At 43.6% G+C, this 21,309-nt stretch overlaps 2 protein-coding genes across 2 annotated transcripts in view; one reads left to right on the forward strand and one right to left on the reverse strand.

Annotated features, from left to right (window-relative positions):
- Positions 1-1,038, reverse strand: part of LOC310646351 (BOS complex subunit NOMO3-like) — a 37,214-nt gene extending 36,176 nt beyond the window's left edge. The window contains exon 1 of the mRNA XM_083372743.1: positions 816-1,038. Within this exon, the coding sequence (XP_083228869.1) occupies positions 816-965 (150 nt within the window). The 5' untranslated portion in view covers positions 966-1,038. The remainder of the gene's footprint in view (positions 1-815) is intronic.
- A 3,202-nt stretch (positions 1,039-4,240) lies between these two features.
- On the forward strand, positions 4,241-19,528 carry LOC310646377 (ATP-binding cassette sub-family C member 6-like; the record flags this gene model as incomplete). The annotated part of the gene is made up of 15 exons (XM_083372794.1): positions 4,241-4,297; positions 5,322-5,498; positions 6,097-6,222; positions 7,643-7,780; positions 8,534-8,659; positions 8,999-9,060; positions 11,103-11,234; positions 12,473-12,676; positions 13,793-13,970; positions 14,819-14,980; positions 15,426-15,518; positions 16,314-16,517; positions 16,600-16,746; positions 18,190-18,277; positions 19,455-19,528. 15 exons carry the CDS (start codon positions 4,241-4,243, stop codon positions 19,526-19,528), a joined length of 1,968 nt encoding a protein of 655 aa, XP_083228920.1.
- Positions 19,529-21,309: the final 1,781 nt, after the last annotated feature.

The following is a 21,309-nucleotide window of genomic DNA, read 5'->3' on the forward strand; positions in this document are numbered from 1 at the left end:
TTATATATTTTGTGTATATATAAAATAAAAATAAATCAATATTTACATTTACATTATAAAAAGTTGTTTCTAATTTAACTTTTAATATTTAATCTAATAATAAAATTTATAAATTATATATATATGTGTGTGTGTGTGTGTGTGTGTAGGTAGGTAGGTAGGTCTTGGCGTATTAGGGTCTTTTCCCGTGTAGGATTGAGGGTGTCTTGGCGACGTTTCGACGAGGTCCCACTCATCATCTTCAGGCTGGTGTCTTCGGCTTTGTGCTTGTGCGAGCAAAGCGTGATCACGCTTTGCTCGCACAAGCACGAAGCTGAAGACAACAGCCTGAAGATTTTATATATATATATATATATATATATATATATATATATATATATATATATATATATATACATATACATATATACATATACATACACACGCGTGTGTGTGTATGTGTGTGTGTAAATTATTCAAAATGCTAATAAAGAATTTATTAGTTCGGAATGATCATATCAGCTTCCCTAATTTCTTTATTAGGAATTTGAATAATTTACACAAATAATGAGTTGTCATAAGTTGTGACTATAGCCTGTGGATAGCCTTGAGTTAGGTCAAACAGGAAAGATTTAATTAGCAAGGCACATTCAAAAGACTAGACAAATATTTAACATTATATATACACACACACACACACACACATATATATATATATCGTCTAGATAAAATAAAAATACATTTTAATATTTAATAAAACCCTAACATTTTTTTAAAAGAATACCACCATCCATGTCCCCTCCTCCGCTAGCCTACCTAGCAGGGAGGGCGCTCACCTCGATCAGGGAGTAGTTGATCTCGACGTCGGACCTGACGAAGCCCCCGCAGCCCACCACGATGTCCTCGGAGCCCCAGGCCCCGGCCCAGAGGGCTCCGCACAGCGCCCACCACCAGCATCCCCACGCCGGCGACCCCCGCCGCAGCATCGCGGAGTCGCCCGTCGTAACACGCGGAGCAGCCGCGGAAGACCAGCGCTGACTCAGGAAGAGCCAAGGCGCATGCGCCCGCCGCGCTCGATGGTTCCTCCGTAGGGGCAGAGCGGCAGGGCGGAAGGGAGCGCGGGACCGGGAAAGCAGAGGTTACTTCGGTCCGTGCTAGCCGGGGAGGCGTTTTCGTCTCGGTTGCCTCGGAGGCTTTCAGAGACGGGACATTAAGTTCATTGACAGAGGGGAATGCCTTGGGTTTTTGCATTTTTTAAAAAAAAATAAATTTTGATTTATTTGTTTATTTATGTCTATGGAGATTCTCAGTCATCCAGTTCATAGTTTATCTGTTTATTTATCTGTTTGTTTATTGATTATATTTCTACACCACTCATCCCATCTAAGTGACTAGGCGTTTTATAATTTTTAAAAAAACCGCAGCAGAATAAAAAGCACAAATTAAAACAGAGTTAAGAACAAACTTAAAATTGAGGTATGAAAAAATTAAACCAGCGAAAGGCGCACCCGCACTTTTGCTGGTTTGCAGCTTTGCTCACGTCATACCGGAGTTTGCACATTCAAATTTATTGAGTAGGGTGCAATTGCTTCCCTTCACCCAATGTCAAGCCATTGTTTGCTTAATCATGGTTTACTGTTGAAATCACTGCTGATGAATGAATTGCAGAGCATTCAGCTAACTAGACTGTCATTGCAGCTCTTTCGGAAGAGAATTGATGGGCAGGGCAGATCAATAGCTGGATCTGCAGGAGCAGATAATGACAGAGATTGTGGGGAAATAACCATCCAATGAAGAAGGATTTCTGAGCGTGGGGTTGCTAAAAGACTGCAGGTGTGCAGGTGGGCTGTGTTTATACAAGCAGCCCATTTTGTGAATTTGCACGGTGTGATGAACAGTCATCAAGTGGGTTGTGTTCACAACAGGGATGTTGTAATCAAATGGGTTGTGTGTTATTACAACAAACTGGTCCCTAGGATGATGTGAAGCTTCATGATCTCATGCCACAAAGGTTGCAGCTTAGTTTTGGAGTCCCTACAACTATTGCAAATACGTCTTAGAACTCATATTTGTCATGTCGTCTACATGGTTATGTCACTTGACCATCGCCAGCCCTTTATTGGGTGAAAATTCCCAACACAATGAACCACAAAAAAACTTATGCACCTTTATTATTTTTTATAAATAAACTCAAGGCAGCGAGCATCCTCCTCAGTTCAACACAAAGAAAGATGGGGAGCCAGCAGTGTGCTGCAGCTGCCAAAAAAGCCAACACAGTGCTAGGCTGCATTAACAGAGGGATAGAATCAAGATCAAGTGAAGTACTAATACCACTTTACAATGCTTTGGTAAGGCCACACCTGGAATACTGCATCCAGTTTTGGTCACCATGATGTAAAAAAGATGTCGAGACTCTAGAAAGAGTACAGAGAAAAGCAACAAAGATGATTAGGGGGCTGGAGGCTAAAACATATAGGGAATGGTTGCTGGAATTGGGTATGTGTAGTTTAATGAAGAGAAGGGTAAGGGGTGACATGATAGCAGTGTTCCAATATCTCAGGGGCTGCCACAAAGAAGAGGGAGCCAGGCTGTTCTCCAGAGCACCTGAAAGCAGGACAAGAAGCAACGGATGGAAACTAGTCAAGGAGAGAAGCAACCTAGAACTAAGGAGAAACTTCCTGACAGTTAGAACAATTAACCAGTGGAACAACCTGCCTCCAGAGGTGGTGAATGCTCCAACACTGGAAGTTTTTAAGAAGAGACTGGACAGCCATTTGTCTGAAATGGTATAGGGTTTCCTGCCTGAGCAGGGGGTTGGACTAGATGACCTCCAAGGTCTCTTCCAACTTTATTATTATTATTATTATTATTATTATTATTATTATTATTATTATTATTATTGTTGTTGTTGTTGTTGTTGTTGTTGTCCTTTTGAGACTTTCCAATGTCTCAGCCAGATGCTGACTCTAGCAGTCTTTACATTCTCAGCACACATGATTGATTTATCAACTAAAGCAGGTCTCTAAGTCATTGCATCAATCCTAGACTGCTTTTCAATGTAAGAGAATCATTTACCAGCCTGGTTTATTGATTAGTTTACATCAAGCCAGGCATCTAACCTTCAGTGGACTTTACTACTACATACCCAAAGCAATGTTGGTTTAAAACAGCCCATCCCCATGAACGCCCTTCAGAGTGGTTGATTTAATTTGTGTTTCTGGTTTTCAGTAGCCCTCTCTCACTGTATATTGCAAACCAAGATTTAGAACTGAACCAGCCATGAGAAACCCAGCCACTGTGGTTGATTTATCAAAACATGATTAGAGAAATCAGGGCTTCATACAGTGAGGGAATCCACCTAAGGTGAGCTGGGTTTTTCAAGTTCTAGTCGACATTCTCGTCCTAGGCTTAAGAAAACCGCGTTGATAGAATTCGCTACCCGTAGTAAATTTAGCACGGACTTCTGTTTCGTAGGCCAGCTGCAGCGCCATTCTCTCCTCCATATTTGATCTATGGATTTGCTTTTACCTGCAGTGGGTGAAGGAGCTCTGTATGGTGAGACTCCAGAAAGGGTGCAAAGAAGAGCAACAAAGATGATAAAGGTTCTGGAGGCTAAGCCATACGATGAACGGTTGTGGGAACTGGGTATGCTTAATTGAAGGAAGAAAAGGATGAGCGGTGATATGATAGCAGTCTTCCAATACTGGAGCGGCTGGCGCAGAAAAGACAGGATTGACTTGTTCTCCAAAGCAGCTGAGGGCAGGACAAGAAGCAACGGATGGAAGTTTATCAAAGAAAAACCCAGCCTGGAACTAAGGAGAAATTTCCTGACAGAACAATTATCAAATGGAATGGCTTCCCTCCAGAAGTTGTAAGGTGCTCCATCACCGGAGATTTTTTAATAAGAGATTGGACAACCATTTGTCCTGAATGGAATGGGTTCTTCCGCTCAAGCAGAGGGTTGGACTAGAAGACCTCTAAGGCCCTTTCTAACCCGGGGATTCTATGCTCTAAATCCCCACCCTCCCTGCAAGGGGCAGAACTCGGCACGGAACCAAAGAAGATAAATATTGCAAAATGACAGCAGGCAACACTCAGATCCGCACAGGACAGAAGCCTCATCCGCTGATAGGATCACCTGGGCGCCTGGGTTAGGTAGTTCTCAGCCGAATCCAGCACCCGAGGCAAAGAAGAGAAGCACTGGAGAAAGAAGGCAGGCAGCGGCTGGATCTGAAAAGGCGCAAAGCAGAAGGCTGAGAAGATGAGCTGGGCACAGGGGTTATGTAGTTCTCAGCAGGATCCAACAGCTGGACTGGGGGTGAGCAGAAAACGGCTCTCTTTTCTGGCTATTGATTGATACGGGTTTCAAGGTGGGTATGTTAAACATGCGTAGAAACTGGATCAACCTGTTCCCAATGAAGGGCAAGGAGCATTCTGCCCCGATCGTTTTCCACGTACATATTTACACATGCCCACTCACCGGTAAGGGACTCTGACCATCTGTTCTCTTTCTTGTAAAGTTCGTTGTTGTTGTTGTTGTTGTTTTCCTCCTTTCAATTCGTATTTCCTACTAGTTCCTTCCTCAAGTCAGATTTGGAGGTTAGTAACAGAACGGAAAGCTGATCTGGGGAACTGTGAAACTTTATTTATTTATTTATTTTATTTTATTACATTTATATACCGCCCTTTCCCCGAAGGACTCAGGGCGGTTTACAGGGTAATTAAAAACCAGAATACAAAAGTTAAAAACAAGTTTTTTAAAAAAAATTAAATTTGTCCCTGTATAAGTAAAACCCCAATTAAAATAAGACTTGCCTTGTAGACTGGACGTAAGAGAGGAGGGGGGGGAAATAATAGAAGTCAAGAAACTTTGGACTTCTGGACGTTCCTCAAAATGCTTTCTGGCTAAGAGCTGGAGGACCATGTGCAATATCAAGAGAGACGGAAGTCATGATGATAGCAGCTCCAGCTGTGATCAAACCAGGAAACAGATGGAAATTGCAAGCTTTTTAGCAAAAAAAAAAGGCAGTTAAGAGTTCCTTAGCCTAGAAAAGCAGGAGAAAAGAGTCTGGACATTTGACCATTTCAACTGACCGCTTCAATCTACTCTGTAGGACTTATCTGAAGGGACGAGTAATTTCCCTTTGAACTTTCTGTTAATAAATACCATTAATGGCTGACTTGGGGGGGGTTTAAAACAGCGTGTGTTTGACATTGGTTGAACCAGTTTTAACAGTTTTCATAGGCTTGCTGGATGGAAATTGGACAACGACGGAGTGAGACGTTTTAATCTCAACAGTTGTGATTTTGCCCTTTTTTTGTGTGAACTTGTGTTTTTGTAGAACCGGAACCAGACATGGTGGATGGATCTCCCAGGCTTTGCAGCCTGTTTTCAAGACACTATTGCAGTTTGGGTCCCTTGTTTGTATCTGTGGGCTTCTTTCCCCTTCTATTATCTTTACCTTCGGAAAAACGGCAGGGGTTACATCAGGATGTCGGCTGTCTTCAAAGCAAAAATGGTAAGGTTCAAACCCCGGGAGAAGGATTCCAGACCTAGATAAATAAACAATGTCTGTTTGTTTGTTTGTTCGATTGTTCAATTTCAGTGGTTGCCCGTTTCAATCCATGAGTCTGGAGGGCTCGCTAAATGAATGGTTGTAAGTCGAGAACCCCCTGTAATGACAACTCTGTAATAACAGTTGGGACGCGGTGGCTCAATGGGTTAGGACGCTGAGCTTGTCGATCGGAAGGCCGGCAGTTTGGCGGGTCGAATCCCGAGTGCCACGTAGCAGAGTGAGCGCCTGTTACTCGTCCCAGCTTCTGCCAACCTAGCAGTTCGAAAGCACGTAAAAATGCAAGTAGAAAAATAGGGACCACTACGGTGGGAAGGTAACAGCGTTCCGTGCACCTTTGGCATCTAGTCATGCCGGCCACATGACCACGGAGACGTCCTCGGACAAGCGCCGGCTCTTCGGCTTTGAAACGGATATGAGCACCGGCCTCTAGAGTTGGAAACGACTAGCACGCATGTGCGGGGGAACCTTTACCTTTACCTTTAATAACAGTTGGAAAGTGATGGAGCAAATTTTTCTGACTGCTTTTTTTCTGTCTCTTTAGATTTTGGGCTTTTCCTTGTCAGTCCTGTGCTTCTCCACCGTCTCTTACCTCCTTTGGGAAGCTAGCCAAGGGGTTTCCCCAGCACCCGGGCTCATCATTAGCCCTACAATTCAACTAGTCACCATGGTGAGAACAATTCACACTCCAATTGTCTCAGAACTTCATAACTTCTGATCACCTGAAGGAGAAACTTGGCATTATTAGCCATAATGCATGCAAGATCCGTTAGCCCAGGGGTCCCCAGCCCCCGGTCCGTGGACCAGCAGCGGGCCGTGGCATGCCGGCAACCGGGCCACACAAACAAGCAAAGCCCCATCCGCGAGATGCAGGCAGCACACAAAACCACGTACCCTCCTCCGGTCCACGAAAAACCCTCTCTCTATGTAACCGGTTCCTGGTGCCCAAAAGGTTGGGGACCTATGCATTAGCCCTTTGTGCCTTGCTTAATAAGAATCCAAGCCAGAAAGATGGTTGAATATCTATTTATTTGTAAACAAGGAGAAGCTACCCCCACGAATAATAAGTGATAAGCCCTCCCCCCTTCAAAAAGGTAGTGAATCACTTTAGATACAGTTCAAACACACTCGGGGGTCGGGGCCACAACACACTAGGCTTGCAACAAGTTTGTTCATTAGCTTGCATCGTTGGACTCATTACTGACGTTACCCATTTAACATGCAACATTTAGTAGCATCCCATAACATTCATAGTTCCATCTTGCTAATGCCCATCCTCACACTCAGGAGGTGTGTTTTTTACAATATAATGAGGCATAAGGAGTTGGCAAGTTACTAGACTTCTTTGTACAGTCCTTGAATTTAGCACGGCTGAACTGGTTCGTGTCAGAATCCTCCTTCCTCGTGGAGAGTTTGCTTCATTACTTCAAGGGAACAGAGACATTAATCTAAGGCACTCCTAGTTACTGAAAACAGTACCCAACAAGGTTCTTCTCTCTTGCTCTCATCAATACGCTAAGCCTGGCTGATGTTACCTAGAAGTAGACCCGTCCTTGCTTTCCATTGCCCTAGAACAGGGGGTAAGCCACCTTGGCTCTTTTATGACTCATGGACTTCAACTCCCAGAATTCCTGAGCCAACATGGGGGAACTATGGCCCCTTCATGACTTGTGGACTTCAACTCCCAGAATTCCTGAGCCAGTATGGCTCAGCTTGGAAACCTCTCCCTTTTCCCTCAGCATGGCTGGCTCAGGATTTCTGGGAGTTGAAGTCCACGAGTCATCAAAGAGCCAAGGTGGCCTACCCCTGCCCTAGAAGACATTAGACTTCCATCTAATGGGCAAAAATGGCAGGAGGGCGGAGTTCCTCTGAAATTTCAGAGAAACCGCTTGACTCAAGAGTTTAACCAGGAGACAAACATAATAGAAAGTTGAGGTTTATGTAAAAACCCCTTCGCTGGGAAATGTTCTGGATCCCTGCATTCTCCACGGTTGAGCTGGTTCCTCAAAAGCCGATTGCAACCCACCCATGCCCCACACGTCCTTTACATTTAGCATTTCTCCTCCCTTTTTCTCCCCTCCCCCCGTTAGATCCTCGTGATTTTTCTCACCCAGATGGAAAGGATGAAAGGGGTCCAATCCTCGGGCATTTTGATGATCTTTTGGCTGCTGTCTCTCCTCTCCTCTAGTCTCTCCTTCAGCTTCAAAGTGCACCATGCAACACAAGGGGTAAGTCTGCCTCGCTTCAGCCTGGTGAGATGGTTCAGACAAGGAGCACAACCAGATTATCTATCTATTAAGCTCTATTATCTTAATTGTAAGCTATCTTAACAGATAGAGGGACGCGGTGGCTCAGTGGGTTAGGACGCTGAGCCTGTCGATCAGAAGGTCGGCAGCTTGGCGGGTCAAATCCCGAGTGCCGCGTAACAGAGCGAATGCCTGTTACTCGTCCCAGCTTCTGCCAACCTAGCAGTTCAAAAGCACGTAAAAATGCAAATAGAAAAATAGGGACCACTACGGTGGGAAGGTAACAGCGTTCCGTGCGCCTTTGGCATCTAGTCATGCCGGCCACATGACCATGGAGATGTCCTCGGACAAGCGCTGGCTCTTCGGCTTTGAAACGGAGATGAGCACCGGCCCCTAGAGTCAGAAACGACTAGCACGCATGTGCGGGGGAACCTTTACCTTTACTATCTTAACAGAAGCTCTACAGGTTTGAAAGCCTGTCTCTATCTCTCCCCCACCCTTGCTTTTACAGTCCCAGAAAGGGGTTCTCTTCTGAGACATCTAGAACGTAGAATGATGGAGCTGGAGAGGACCTCAGAGGTTCTTCTAGTCCAGACACTCACAACGTCACGTGACGTCGTGCAAAGTATCAGGACAGTTTTGCCATTGCCGGCAATGGGGTGGGCTAGTCATTATGAAAATAAGAACGTTGGCAGGCTGATTGATTGATTGATTGATTGATTGATTGATTGACAGGGATTCCAAGAACAGCCATTCCACCATCTTTCTTTGTACATTTACTTTCTCCTGGTTTTCTTGGAGCTGGTGCTGTGCTGTTTTACAGATCCACCGCCTTTTTTTTCCAACGTTGGCAGTGACTCGGTAAGTAGCCGATCTTTTCTGGTTTGTTTCTTTCTAGAGCTTGGAAAATTGATTTTAGGGTCCTGGTGCTTTTTTCAAGGCTCTAGACACGTTGGCATTTATAAGCAGATCGACGGGTTCTTTCTCCGCAGTCTTTCTCCCAAAGAGTAGATTTTTAAAAAAACCTTTGCACTTGTTGATAATTTTCACTATTTCCTAAACTCATCGTATTTAACGTCCATTCCTTGTACAACAGAAATGTGTAAATTTGATAGTGGGGTAACTGCCTAACTCAGGCTAATGTCCTCAGCGTTGACGTATGCAAATTTGAGAACTGTCCTTTCCTTTCAACATTCACAGAATCCCTGTCCTGAATCTGGAGCCTCTTTTGTTTCCAAAGTCACATACTGGTGGCTTGCTCGGTAAGAATTCAAACGCAGTTGCCCTCCCTCCCCCCCAGCTTTTAAGTGACAGGCAATGGCTGTCTGATCCATCTGCTTGACTGGGCAAGATATTTTTTGCCAAGCATTTTCCCGCTCCGAGTTAAGTCAGGCTGCTTTCTGCTGTTAATCAAAACTGCTCTTGGAAGAAAAAGGTCATTATGGGGAGTTGACAGTAATATTACGCCTCTGCAGAGAGGCAGTTTGCAGAGCAATCTGGGGAATTCAGGCCTTAAATTAAGGAGCTGCAGCAAAAAAGTGTTTTTTCTTCTTTTTATGGCCAAAAGACCCCAAAACCCCCCACAGTGCAGATATAATTTCAACATTTGACAGAAGGTAAACAAGTGAAGTGCTCTGTGCTACCCCAAAGCACCTTGAGCCTTTGGAAACCAAAGCATTGCAGTCTTGTATGAGCAACCTGAGAGATGTCACAACTTGGAAGGCTTGCAGATAACCAGTGCTGTGCAAAGCCTTGGTTTGAAGGCTGTTGAGCTAACAAATTTCTTTTAAATCAAATTCTGGAATGGGATGGGATGGAATACAATGCAGAACAGAATTGAATAGAGTAGAATAAAGTGGAATGGAATGAAATGGAGCGGAACAGAATAGAATAGAATAGAATAGAATAGAATAGAATAGAATAGAATAGAATAGAATAGAATAGAATAGAATAGAATAGAATAGAATAGAATAGAATAGAATAGAATAGAATATTGAAGAATAGAATATTGAAGACTAGATAGAATAGAATATTGAAGACTAGACTAGATAATAGAAAAGAATAGAATAGAATAGAATATTGAAGACTAGACTTTAGAATAGAATAGAATAGAATAGAATAGAATAGAATAGAATAGAATAGAATAGAATAGAATAGAATATTGAAGAATAGAATAGAATAGAATAGAATAGAATATTGAAGAATAGAATATTGAAGACTAGATAGAATAGAATATTGAAGACTAGACTAGATAGAATAGGATAGGATAGGATAGGATAGGATAGGATAGGATAGGATAGGATAGGATAGAATATTGAAGAATAGAATATTGAAGACTAGATAGAATAGAATATTGAAGACTAGACTAGATAGAATAGAATAGAATAGAATATTGAAGACTAGACTTTAGAATAGAATAGAATAGAATAGAATAGAATAGAATAGAATAGAATAGAATAGAATAGAATAGAATAGAATAGAATAGAATAGAATAGAATAGAGTAGGATAGGATAGGATAGGATAGGATAGGATAGGATAGGATAGGATAGGATAGAATAGAATATTGAAGAATAGAATATTGAAGAATAGAATATTGAAGACTAGATAGAACAGAATATTGAAGACTAGACTTTAGAATAGAATAGAATAGAATAGAATAGAATAGAATAGAATAGAATAGAATAGAATAGAATAGAATAGAATAGAATAGAATACTTTATTTGGCCAACTGTGATTAAACAGACAAGGAATTTGTCTCTGGTACAGAAGCATTCAGTGTACTGCAAAGCAACAGGATAATGATAATCATAATAATAACACCAATAAGAGGGGGGAGTAAAGAAAATAGTAAGAAGGATAAATAATAAAACTAGAACCATACTACATGGGTAAATGCATATAGACATTAGCCAGCACTGTGAAAATTAAATGTTCAGCAGAGTGATGGCACGGGGGCGGGGGGAATTCCCTGTGACTCTAGTTTTTTTGGCATGCAACACCCTATAAGCACCACCCCAAGGAGAGGAATTGGAACAGTTTATCAAGTCCCTTCCGGTCAGTTTATTTCCCGGAGTTCTGCTCATCGATGTGAACCCCTGTCCTTGAAGCCATCATCCAGGTTGACCCAACTCATGCAGTCCATGATTCATAACAAATCTGGGAAGATTCATGGGCATCTAGTAAGAACTGCATATCAACCTACCTTTATTTACAGCCCAAGACCAAACACAACAACAGATTAATCTGCTGCATATCCTTTTTTTTTTCCCCGCTTGTGATTTTTCTTTTTTTGGTTTCATACAGGCTTATCTGGAAAGGCTACTGGACACCCTTACAGCCAGAAGACCTGTGGTCACTAGCGAGAGAGAACTCTTCAGAAGAAATCGTTGTCAAGGTGAAGGCCGCTTGGGATAAATACTCTGCAAGAACCCAACAGTAGGTTGTGTTGTGTTTGTGTCTGTTTTTTCTTGCTGTCCTGTTGATTTAGGAAATCTACAGGTACCTCTCAGTTTACAGCCATTTGTTTAGCAACCGTATAACATTACGACACTAGAAAGAATGACTGGTGACAGTCCTCGCGCTTACAAGCACGGCAGCATCTCTGCAAATTTGGGTGCTTGGCAACCAGCGTCCAAAGTTAATGAGGGAAGCCAAATCCTCTTCACAACAGCCTGATTGACAAGACAGCTGCATTGATTGGCTTAACAACAGTGGCCAAAAGGGCCGCAAAAATCAGACACGGTTCACTGTTCCTTGCTTAGTATGGAAACCCTGCTCCCAAATGTGGTCCTAAGTCAAGGACTATTGGCACACACTATCCTTTTGTCATTGCCTGGCACTCAGGGGAACAAAAAGCAAAACGTTAATTTTAAACCGAATGAAAAATGTAATGGAACATAAGACAGCCCACCTGACAAAAGAACAGTAGTGAATCCAGTGGTTCTTCACGCTGCATTCATAGTTGTTTTTTTTCCTGATTTTTAAATTTTATTTATTTGTTGGTTTGTTTATTAAATTTTTATGCTGCCCATCTCTCCTATTTTTCTCGTCATATATGTGTATACATCCAAACTAGACTGGGTTGTTTCTCTGGGCCACATATGTATGTGTATGTGGGTATATGCATAATTTATTTTATTTATTTATTATTTGGGGTTTGTTGTCACAGTGAGTTGTGGTGGTGGGGGCACGAAGGGAGGCTCAGACAATCTCACTGTATACATGTTGTACTTTGATAATAAAGGTTCATTCATAATTGTCATGTTTATGCAGTATATATTGGAGGTGGTTATCCTTTGAGCGTAGTATGCAATGAAAACTCATTTTAATTTGGGCCGATTAGTGTAGATTTAAAGTGACAATAAAATTATTATTCTATTCTATTCTATTCTATTCTATTCTATTCTATTCTATTCTATTCTATTCTATTCTATTCTATTCTATTCTATTCTATTGGATATTGGATATTGGATATTGGATATTGGATATCCTATCCTATCCTATCCTATCCTATCCTATCCTATCCTATCCTAAAGGTGACGCTGGATGGCTTTTTAGCTCTTGGTTTCTCCCTATTCCTCTTTTAATCAGATTTCTCTTTTGTGGAGAGACTTAGCAATTGGCAAAATACTGGAAACCACACAGAGATGCACACTGATATGTGTTTCCTGCAGAATAACCAAATGTGTAAGATTGAAAAGAAAGCAAACCCAGAGGGAAAATGCCGACGAGATGGCCATCTTGCTCCAACCGGAAGCTAGCAAGAGCAAAGAGCTTCTAAAAAGTTTCTGGACTGTTTTTGGAAGTTATTTTCTTCTGGCGACGCTCTGTTTGCTCACCTGTGATGTCTTCTTGTTTTTGGTTCCAAAGATACTGAGGTATGTGGACATGAAGCTTTGTTTCCAAAGAGGGATTGCCAAGATTCTTTGAGGGTCATCTAGTCTTTTATCACTCGTGGACTTCAACTCCCAGAATTCCTGTCCCAGCGTGGCTCAGCTTGGAAACCTCTCCCTTTCCCCTTAGTGTGGCTGGCTCAGGAATTCTGGGAGTTGAAGTCCATGAGTCATAAAGCGGTCTAGGCCTAGGCCAGGGGTAGGCACCCTTGGCTCCTTCATGACTCGTGGACTTCAACTCCCAGAATTCCTGAGCTGGCATGGCTCAGCTTGGAAACTCTCCCTTTCCCCTCAGCGTGGCTGGCTCAGGAATTCTGAGAGTTGAAGTCCACGAGTCATAAAAAAGCCAAGGTTGCCTACCCCTGATTCTAGTCCCAACTTCTGTTTGCTCTGGAGTTTGACCCAGGAAAGTAGCTGCCATCAGAGTAATGAGATGAGACAATAGTCACGCACCAGACATATCTTGGCCAACAGCATCCTGACATCTTTCAGTTGAAAGGACCAGGTAATGGGGGATGGAAAAGATATGCATCCATTTGGGATGTTAATGTCAGGCATGAAGAATCAGAACCATAGGTTATGTTGTAGTTAAAGAAGGTGTATGGCTCAAGCCTGTACACAAGAACCTAGTCATCTAATAGTCATGCCTAAATTGGTGCTAGATAAGACTCAACAGAATTTGAGATGGGCTGGACTTCGACTCTGTGGAAACGTAATGACTCCAGGCTAATGACTCGCTTAACTCCGCCCCCAGCTCTATCTGTTCTTCTCCTACATATAGAGAGCCCTGTCCTGTCTGCTGAGCTAAAAATAAACTGGATTCATCTAACACAATGAACTTAATGGCTCATTTAACCCATTTCCTTGGGTTTGACCACATACAAATCTCAAAGCTAGCCAAGATTAAGACGAGCCATGTTTTCTAACTTTATATAGATGCCACTGTTAGGTCATATTTCTCTATTCGAATCAAGAGAAATACAGCGATAGTCAAACTTGGAGGAAGATAACTTTTTAAGGTGGCCACCGTTGTCCTAAAGGTTTATGGGCTGTTGTGGTTCTCATTCAAGGACAGAAGGTTTACTTGTATTCTTCTTGTAGTCTTTTCCTAGATTTTATCAATGACCAAGACGCTCCTCTTTGGATGGGTTATTTCTACGCTGCCGCAATGTTCTTTTTGGTTTGTCTGCAGACATTGTTTGAGCAGCGGTACATGTATATATGTTTCATGCTGGGCATGAGGTTAAAGACAGCCATCACCGGCCTTGTTTATCGGAAGGTAAATCCTGCCCTCTGTTGATCTTTTTTAAAAAAAAACTCTGTGGTGCTCTTGGGAAGTACATTTAGGCCTTTCCGAAGGGGGTCAGTTTTGAAGGGATTGAAGGATGGAGGAGAACTGGAGTACTGAAGTTGCAAATGACACTGGCGATATACAGGGAGTCCTCGACTTACAACAGTTCGTTTAGCCACTGTTCAAAGTTACAATAGCACTGGGGGGAAAAGTGACTTATGACCGTTTTTTACATGACCGTTGCAGCATCCCCATGGTCCCGTGATCAAAATTCAGAAGCTTGGCAACTGGCTCGTATTTATGATGGTTGCACAGTGTCCCGGGGTCACGTGATCCCCTTTGGTGACCTTCTGATGAGCAAAGTCAATGGGGGAAAGCCAGATCCACTTTACAACCGTGTGACTAATTTAACAACGGCAATGATTCACCTGGCAAGAAAGGTCGTCAAACGGGGCCAAATTCACTTAACAAAGGTCTCACTTAGCAATATAAATTTGGGGCTCAATTACGGTCTTAAGTGGAGGACTACCCGTGCAGACCGCATAGAAGATGACCTTGGCAGAGATACTTTAGGTGAGATGGGTTACCAAAGCTATTAGGAGAACAACCCCTCTTAAGCCCAAAATATGCAGAGGGAATGTGAAAGCAGTTCTTAGACACCTCCTTAATTCACATGAGTATAAGAGGGGGAAGAGATGAAGTCCAGATTGATATCAGACTTACTAGGTAGACCCAACCAAAACATCAGCTCTAAAACACGACTACTTGTATTAATAAGTGTCTGTAATAACAGAAGGGATCCCTACTAAAAAGGGGGTCTGGTTTTTGTCCTGTAGATCTTGGTCCTGTCCAATGCAGCCAAAAATGCGTCATCTGTGGGTGAGATTGTCAACCTGGTATCTGTCGATGTGCAGAAGCTGATGGACCTGATTATTTATTTTAATGGGACTTGGCTTGCTCCCATCCGGATTGTCATCTGCTTTGTCTTCCTTTGGCAGGTAAAAAAAAAAAAAAACAAGAACACAACTCTGATTGTCCATGGAGATTCTCAGTCATCCAGATCATGGTTGTCTCCGATTACATCAGCTCTGATTATATGTTCATGCCTTCTTAATCCATAATGATGCAGTTCACACACTGTGTGATGCCGAGTCATCATTTCATAAGCCATACCTTGATATCCTCTGGGAAGTTTTTCCTCCTTGAGATGCCAAAATAATTGAATCCAACCCGGGTTCACCTGGCCACTAGATGTCTCCATTAGCTCATTAAAAATGTTGAAATGTTGAAAAGCTCTACCAAGGAAACAGACTTGAGTTGTTAATCATCTTTCTCATGAATATTTCAACTTTGATGCTATTTCCTTCTTGTTCAATAGAAAGAGATGCACAAAAAGTATCCTGGGTTCTCTTCATTTACATTCTGGTTTTCTGCATCCATTAGCTCCTCGGACCATCTGCTTTGTCTGCTGTCGTCATATTTTTAGTTCTCGTACCTCTGAATTTTGTGATCAGCAAGAAGAGAAGCCAGCTCCAGGTATAGGGCCTAAAATATGTTAGTTTTCTGGAAAATAAGTAAATTTATTTCCCCTCCTTAGCCTGAAGTTGTGTCACCCTTATTTGACTTCCAAAGATGTTGGTCAAGAACTCCTACCAACGGCACCTAAAAGCCACGCTGGTCAGGCATCTTCAGAGTTGTAGTCTTACACATCTGAAGGACTTCCAGGTGGAGAACCTTGACCAGGAACACAATTCTTACATAAGAACATAGTTTCATTGTTATCAGTGGGCAAAGATGAAACAGAAGCCGCCGAATGAAGTCATTGCTGGTCGCACATCTTTAATTTCATATCGTTTGCTGAAATTCGGGGGGGGGGGGGAATATGAAATTTTGTTTTGGGTTCTAATAAAAAGTCGGCGCCTGAGGTTGACCAACTTTGGGTGTGCCCCAATGGATAATTTATATGCAAGATTTCAGGTAGACCCCTTCTGTCCATCTATGACTCTTTGCCAGTGCTTTGTGGGGGGGTTTTATATAACAATGTTGTAAATCACTTAAGTCCTGCCAGCTGGGACAACGTAAAACAAAGCCAAAAGATCTGTAAGAAATAATGTAACTTAATAAAATAACTACGAATGTTCTAAGTTGGACCTTCTAACCATCCAAGGAGATTTGATCTTCAGAGCTTGTGAAATGCAAGAAGGGTCAGGGCTGAGCAGAACTCCATTTGTGTTTGTCTCTGAGTGTCGTGTTGTAAAGGTTAGGATTATTACTAAGTATTACAATTCCAATTGTCTTACTGGCGCTACAAACTTGAATTCCACCTTTCAGAAAGCTCAGATAAAGTATAAGGACAGCCGTGCAAAGCTTACCAGCACCATCCTCAGTGACATGAAGGTCCTCAAACTGCATGGCTGGGAGAAGAACTTCATAAGCAAAGTGCTGGGCATCCGAACTCGAGAACTTCAAGCTCTCAAGATGTCTCAGTTGCTCTTCTCGGCTTCTGTGGCATCTTTCCAGTCATCCACTTTTCTGGTGAGCCCTGTGGGTTGACCTCCCCCAAATGCCGAATGGTTTTGATAGGGTTTCACCCCTTCTCCTGCTTGCTTCCCTACAGATTTCATTCATCGTCTTTGCGGTCTACACGTTGTCGGATAAGACAAATGTCTTGGATGCTAAGAAAGCTTTTGTTTCTCTGAGCTTGGTCCACATTCTCAATACTGCTCATTCCTTTCTTCCATTTTCCATTAATGCTATTGTGCAGGTGAGTTGCTTTGACTACGTTGCATCAGTTTCACTGCTGGGTCATCATTCCAGGCACACCAGTTCTGCATTTCTTCAAGTGGTCCTTCTGCTAGGCCAGGGGTAGGTAACCTCGGCTCTTTTATGACTCATGGACTTCAACTCCCAGAATTCCTGAGTCAGGAGTTGAAGTCCATGAGTCATAAAAGAGCCGAGGTTGCCTACCCCTGTGCTAGGCAGTTGCTTCAAACATTTTGACACCTCCAAAGAAACCATATTGCTCTTTTTCCTTGTTCATCTTCCTGATGAGATCCCACAGCAAGGGAAGGAGGACCATTCTAGAACCATCATCCAAAAATGATTTAAAAGCTTGAGGGCATCCTGGTTTTCTTCTAGTCCAGGAGTCTCCAAATTCTTCAGCTCACTGACCTCTTCAGGAAGTGTCAAAAGTGTTCCTTGACCCCCAAGCATTTATTTTGAAAATAATTTAATAAAGTCTCCCTTAACTGATGTAAAGGTAAAGGTAAAGGTTCCCCCGCACATGCGTGCTAGTTGTTTCCGACTCTAGGGGCTGGTGCTCATCTCCGTTTCAAAGCCAAAGAGCCAGCGCTTCTCCGAGGACGTCTCCGTGGTCATGTGGCCGGCATGACTAGACGCCAAAGGTGCACGGAACGCTGTTACCTTCCCACCATAGTGGTCCCTATTTTTCTACTTGCATTTTTACGTGCTTTCGAACTGCTAGGTTGGCAGAAGCTGGGACGAGTAACAGGCGCTCACTCTGTTATGCGGCATTCGGGATTTGACCCACCAAACTGCCGGCCTTCTGATCGACTTTACATTACAAATAACAACAACATAATAATAACAATAAATAAACAAGGCCAGTGATATCCCATGGCTAATAGAGACAACTAAAGGCCACTCTTGTTAGCAGCTGACCATCCAACCTTGAGTAATACTGTCTCATCTCACCTTCAGGTCCACAAACTGGGGTGAAGATCTACCTCAGGGGTCTTCAAACCTGGCCCTTTGATGACTTGTGGACTTCAATTCCCAGAATTCCTCAGCCAGTGTGCCTGGCTGAGGAATTCTGGGAGTTGAAGTCCACAAGTCATCAAAGGGCCAGGTTTGAAGACCCCTTCTCTACATGAAACTCCAAAAACCTAATTTGATCCCAGTTGACTTTTTATCCTTCACTACTGACCTCCCAGACATTTAATGGCTCCCTTTTGACTCCCAACCATTTATTGACCACTTGGATGGTCTCATTGACTGTTGGTCTCTGATTGTTCAGAATTGGTTTCAATATACTCAGCTACGGGCCAGGTGGAAAGAAGATCAGAAAAATGGTTTTACAATGACTGATGAAAATCTGACTGTTGGTCTCATTGAATATTGATTGCTTTGGAGAACCATATCCAAACCTTTCGTTAATTGCATGGTGTTGACATGTATTTTGTTCTAGGCAAAAGTTTCCATCCGTCGCTTAGCTACCTTTCTCTCTCTTGAAGAATTAGATCCAACACAGGTGGACGTTAATTCTTCAGACCACGGTAAATATTGGCTTTGGGTTTCCACCAAATGGGTGGTTCCTAGAATTTCCAATCGGCATAAACATGACTGATTATCCTGAGAATTAAAGCCTGAAAATCATCTTGAGAACTTGAAGTTCTTGAATTCGAATGCACAGAACTTTGCTTATGAGGTTTTTCTTTCCAGCCCTGCAGTTTGAAGACCTTCATGTCACTGAGGATGGTTGGGTGGGACCAGATTAGCCACTGCAATCCCACATGTGACTAATCCAGGGGGTCTTCAAACTTGGGCCCTTTTATGACTTGTGGACTTCAACTCACACTGGCTGAGGAATACTGGGAGTTGAAGTCCACAAGTCATAAAAGGGCCAAGTTTGAAGACCCCCGGACTATCCTTATCGCCACAATTGCAACCAGACCTATGGCTAAGTGATCATTCACTGACTCACACCTGATTTTACATCCTTTTTTTGCTATGGTTGTTAAGTGAATCACGGTGATTGTTAAGTGAATCACATGGTCATTAAGCAAATCCCTCTTTTTTTAATCCCATTTATATCCCGCCCTTCTCCGAAGACTCAGCGCGGCTTACAATTTAAAGCACAAATCAATGTGCTTAGCAATAGCCTTCATTCTATGTATATGCCTGCTTATTAGGGCTTTCAGCCCCATCTCAAGCAGCATTATTACAAAGTCAGCTTATTGCCCCCAACAATCTGGGTCCTCATTTTACCTACCTCGGAAGGATGGAAGGCTGAGTCAACCTTGAGCCTGGTGGGACTCGAACCTGCACTAATTGCAGGCAGCTGGTGTTATACTTAAGGAGGCATTAGCCCACTGCTCCACCAAGGCTCTTTTCCCCTTGACCCCTTGACAGTCCTAAGTGCGAGGGCTGATTCGAGTCACTTTTCTCCGTGTCGTCCTAACTTTGGACTCTCCTTAAACCAATGCTCGTCAGTCAAGAATCGTCATATTATTATTCAGCGTACGCTGAGAACATGACAAAAGAGCACATCAACAGAAACATATAATTCGCGTAATTTTGTACGAAAACCTCTGCTGGAGAGTGTGTGTGTGTGTGGGGGGGGGGGAAAGCAGCCTAGTAACTGGCTGTGCCATAACGTAACTTTTTCGAAATGATATCGAAAGCAGACCATCCTCCCCGAATATGTGCTGATTTCATGCATTTCTCTGTTAGATCCCAACTGCATTGTTGTCACGAATGGAACTTTCTGCTGGTGCAGAGAAGGCAGCCTGTGCCTGAATAGGTAAAATGTTGGTGGTTCAGTTGGAAATACAATTCTCTCCCCCTCCTTTATGGCAAAAGAGAGTGGGTGGGGAGGGTCCCATCTGAGCCTTTTTTTAAAAAAATTCCATTTATATCCCGCCCTTCTCCGAAGACTCAGGGCGGCTTTACAAACTTAGCATTAGCCTTCATTCTATGTATATACCTGCTTATTAGGGCTTTCACACACACCCCAAGCGGCATTATTACAAAGTCAGCTTAATTGCCCCCAACAATCTGGGTCCTCATTTTACCGACCTCGGAAGGATGGAAGGCTGAGTCAACCTTGAGCCTGGTGGGACTCGAACCTGCACTAATTGCAGGCAGCTGGTGTTACTTAAGGAGGCATTAGCCCACTGCTCCACCAAGGCTATTTTGCTTTGCCTATTATCCAGTTGTGGGCTATGTCAGGGGTCCCCAACCCCTGCTCCGTGGTCTGGTACCGGGCCGTGGCCTGCCAGCAACCGGTCTACACAAACCAGCAAACCCCCGTCCACGGGATGCGGGCAGCACACAAAACCACGTACTCTCTGGTCTGTGGAAAAACCTCTGTCCACGGAACCGGTCCCTGGTGTGGCCCCAAAGGTTGGGGACCTCTGCTTTACAAGCATGGCTATTGTAACTATTGGCTGCATTTGCCCTTAACACTAAGCTAGCAATTGAAGGATGGTTTAACACCCTGGCATTGCCTAGTTCAGGGGTCCCCAACCCCCGGGCTGTGGAACAGTACCAGGCCTCAGCCTGCCAGCAACCGGTCCGCACGAACCAGCAAAGCCCCATCCGCGGGATGCCGGCAGCACACAAAACCACGCACTCTCCAGTCCGTGGAAAAACCTCTCTCCATGGAACTGGTCCCTGGTGTGGCCAAAAGGTTGGCGGCCGCTGGGTTATGGAGTCTCTTCTCTGACCCTTCCTTGGGCAGCTGGTATTGACCCAATCTCTCCAGGTCTTTCCCGAATGCCAACACAGGTTTTGTGAAGGCAGCTGGTTTGCCCGGGACTCCCATCCCTGTGCCCAACAATATAGTTAGTCCTCGACTTACAAGCACAACTGAAACCAACATTCCCATCGCTAAGCAAGGCAGTTGTTAAGTGAGTTCTGCCCCGTTTTACGACCTTTTTTGGCCATAGTTGTTAAGCAAATCTTTGCAGCTGTTTAAGTCAATCACGCAAATGTTAAGTGATCTTGACTTCCCCCCCCTCCATTGACTTTGCTTGCCGGAAGCCAGCTGGGACGGTTACAAGTGGCGATCAGAGGACCCCGGGATGGAGCAACCATGCTAAGTACATGTCAGTTGCCGAGCGCCTAAATTTTGATCACGTGACCAGGGGCATGCTGCAAGGGTCGTAAAGTGTGAAAACTGGTCAGAAGTCACTTTTTTCAGTGCCTTGGTAACTTTGGTCGCTACACCTTGGTTGTAAGTCAAGGACTGCCTGTGCTTTCAATCTGCCTCTTCACAACATCCACATTGTGGTGGCACAGTGATTAGAATGCAGCATTGCAGGCTGACTCTGCCCACTGCCAGGAGTTCGATCCCGACTGGCTCCAGGTTGACTCCGCCTTCCATCCTTCCGAGATCGGTAAAATGGGGACCCAGATTGTTGGTGGGGTGGGGCATATGCTGACTCTGTAAACCGCTTAGGGCGGGTTGTAAAGCACCGTGAAGCAGCATATAAGTCTAAGTGCTATTGCTATTGCTACTAACTCTGTCTTCCATCCTTCCGAGGTGGGTAAAATGGGGACCCAGGTTGTTGGGGGGCAAGAGGCT

The sequence above is a fragment of the Vipera ursinii genome (assembly GCF_947247035.1).
Source record: "Vipera ursinii genome assembly, chromosome: 13".
In the NCBI taxonomy this organism is placed as follows: Eukaryota; Metazoa; Chordata; class Lepidosauria; order Squamata; family Viperidae; genus Vipera; species Vipera ursinii.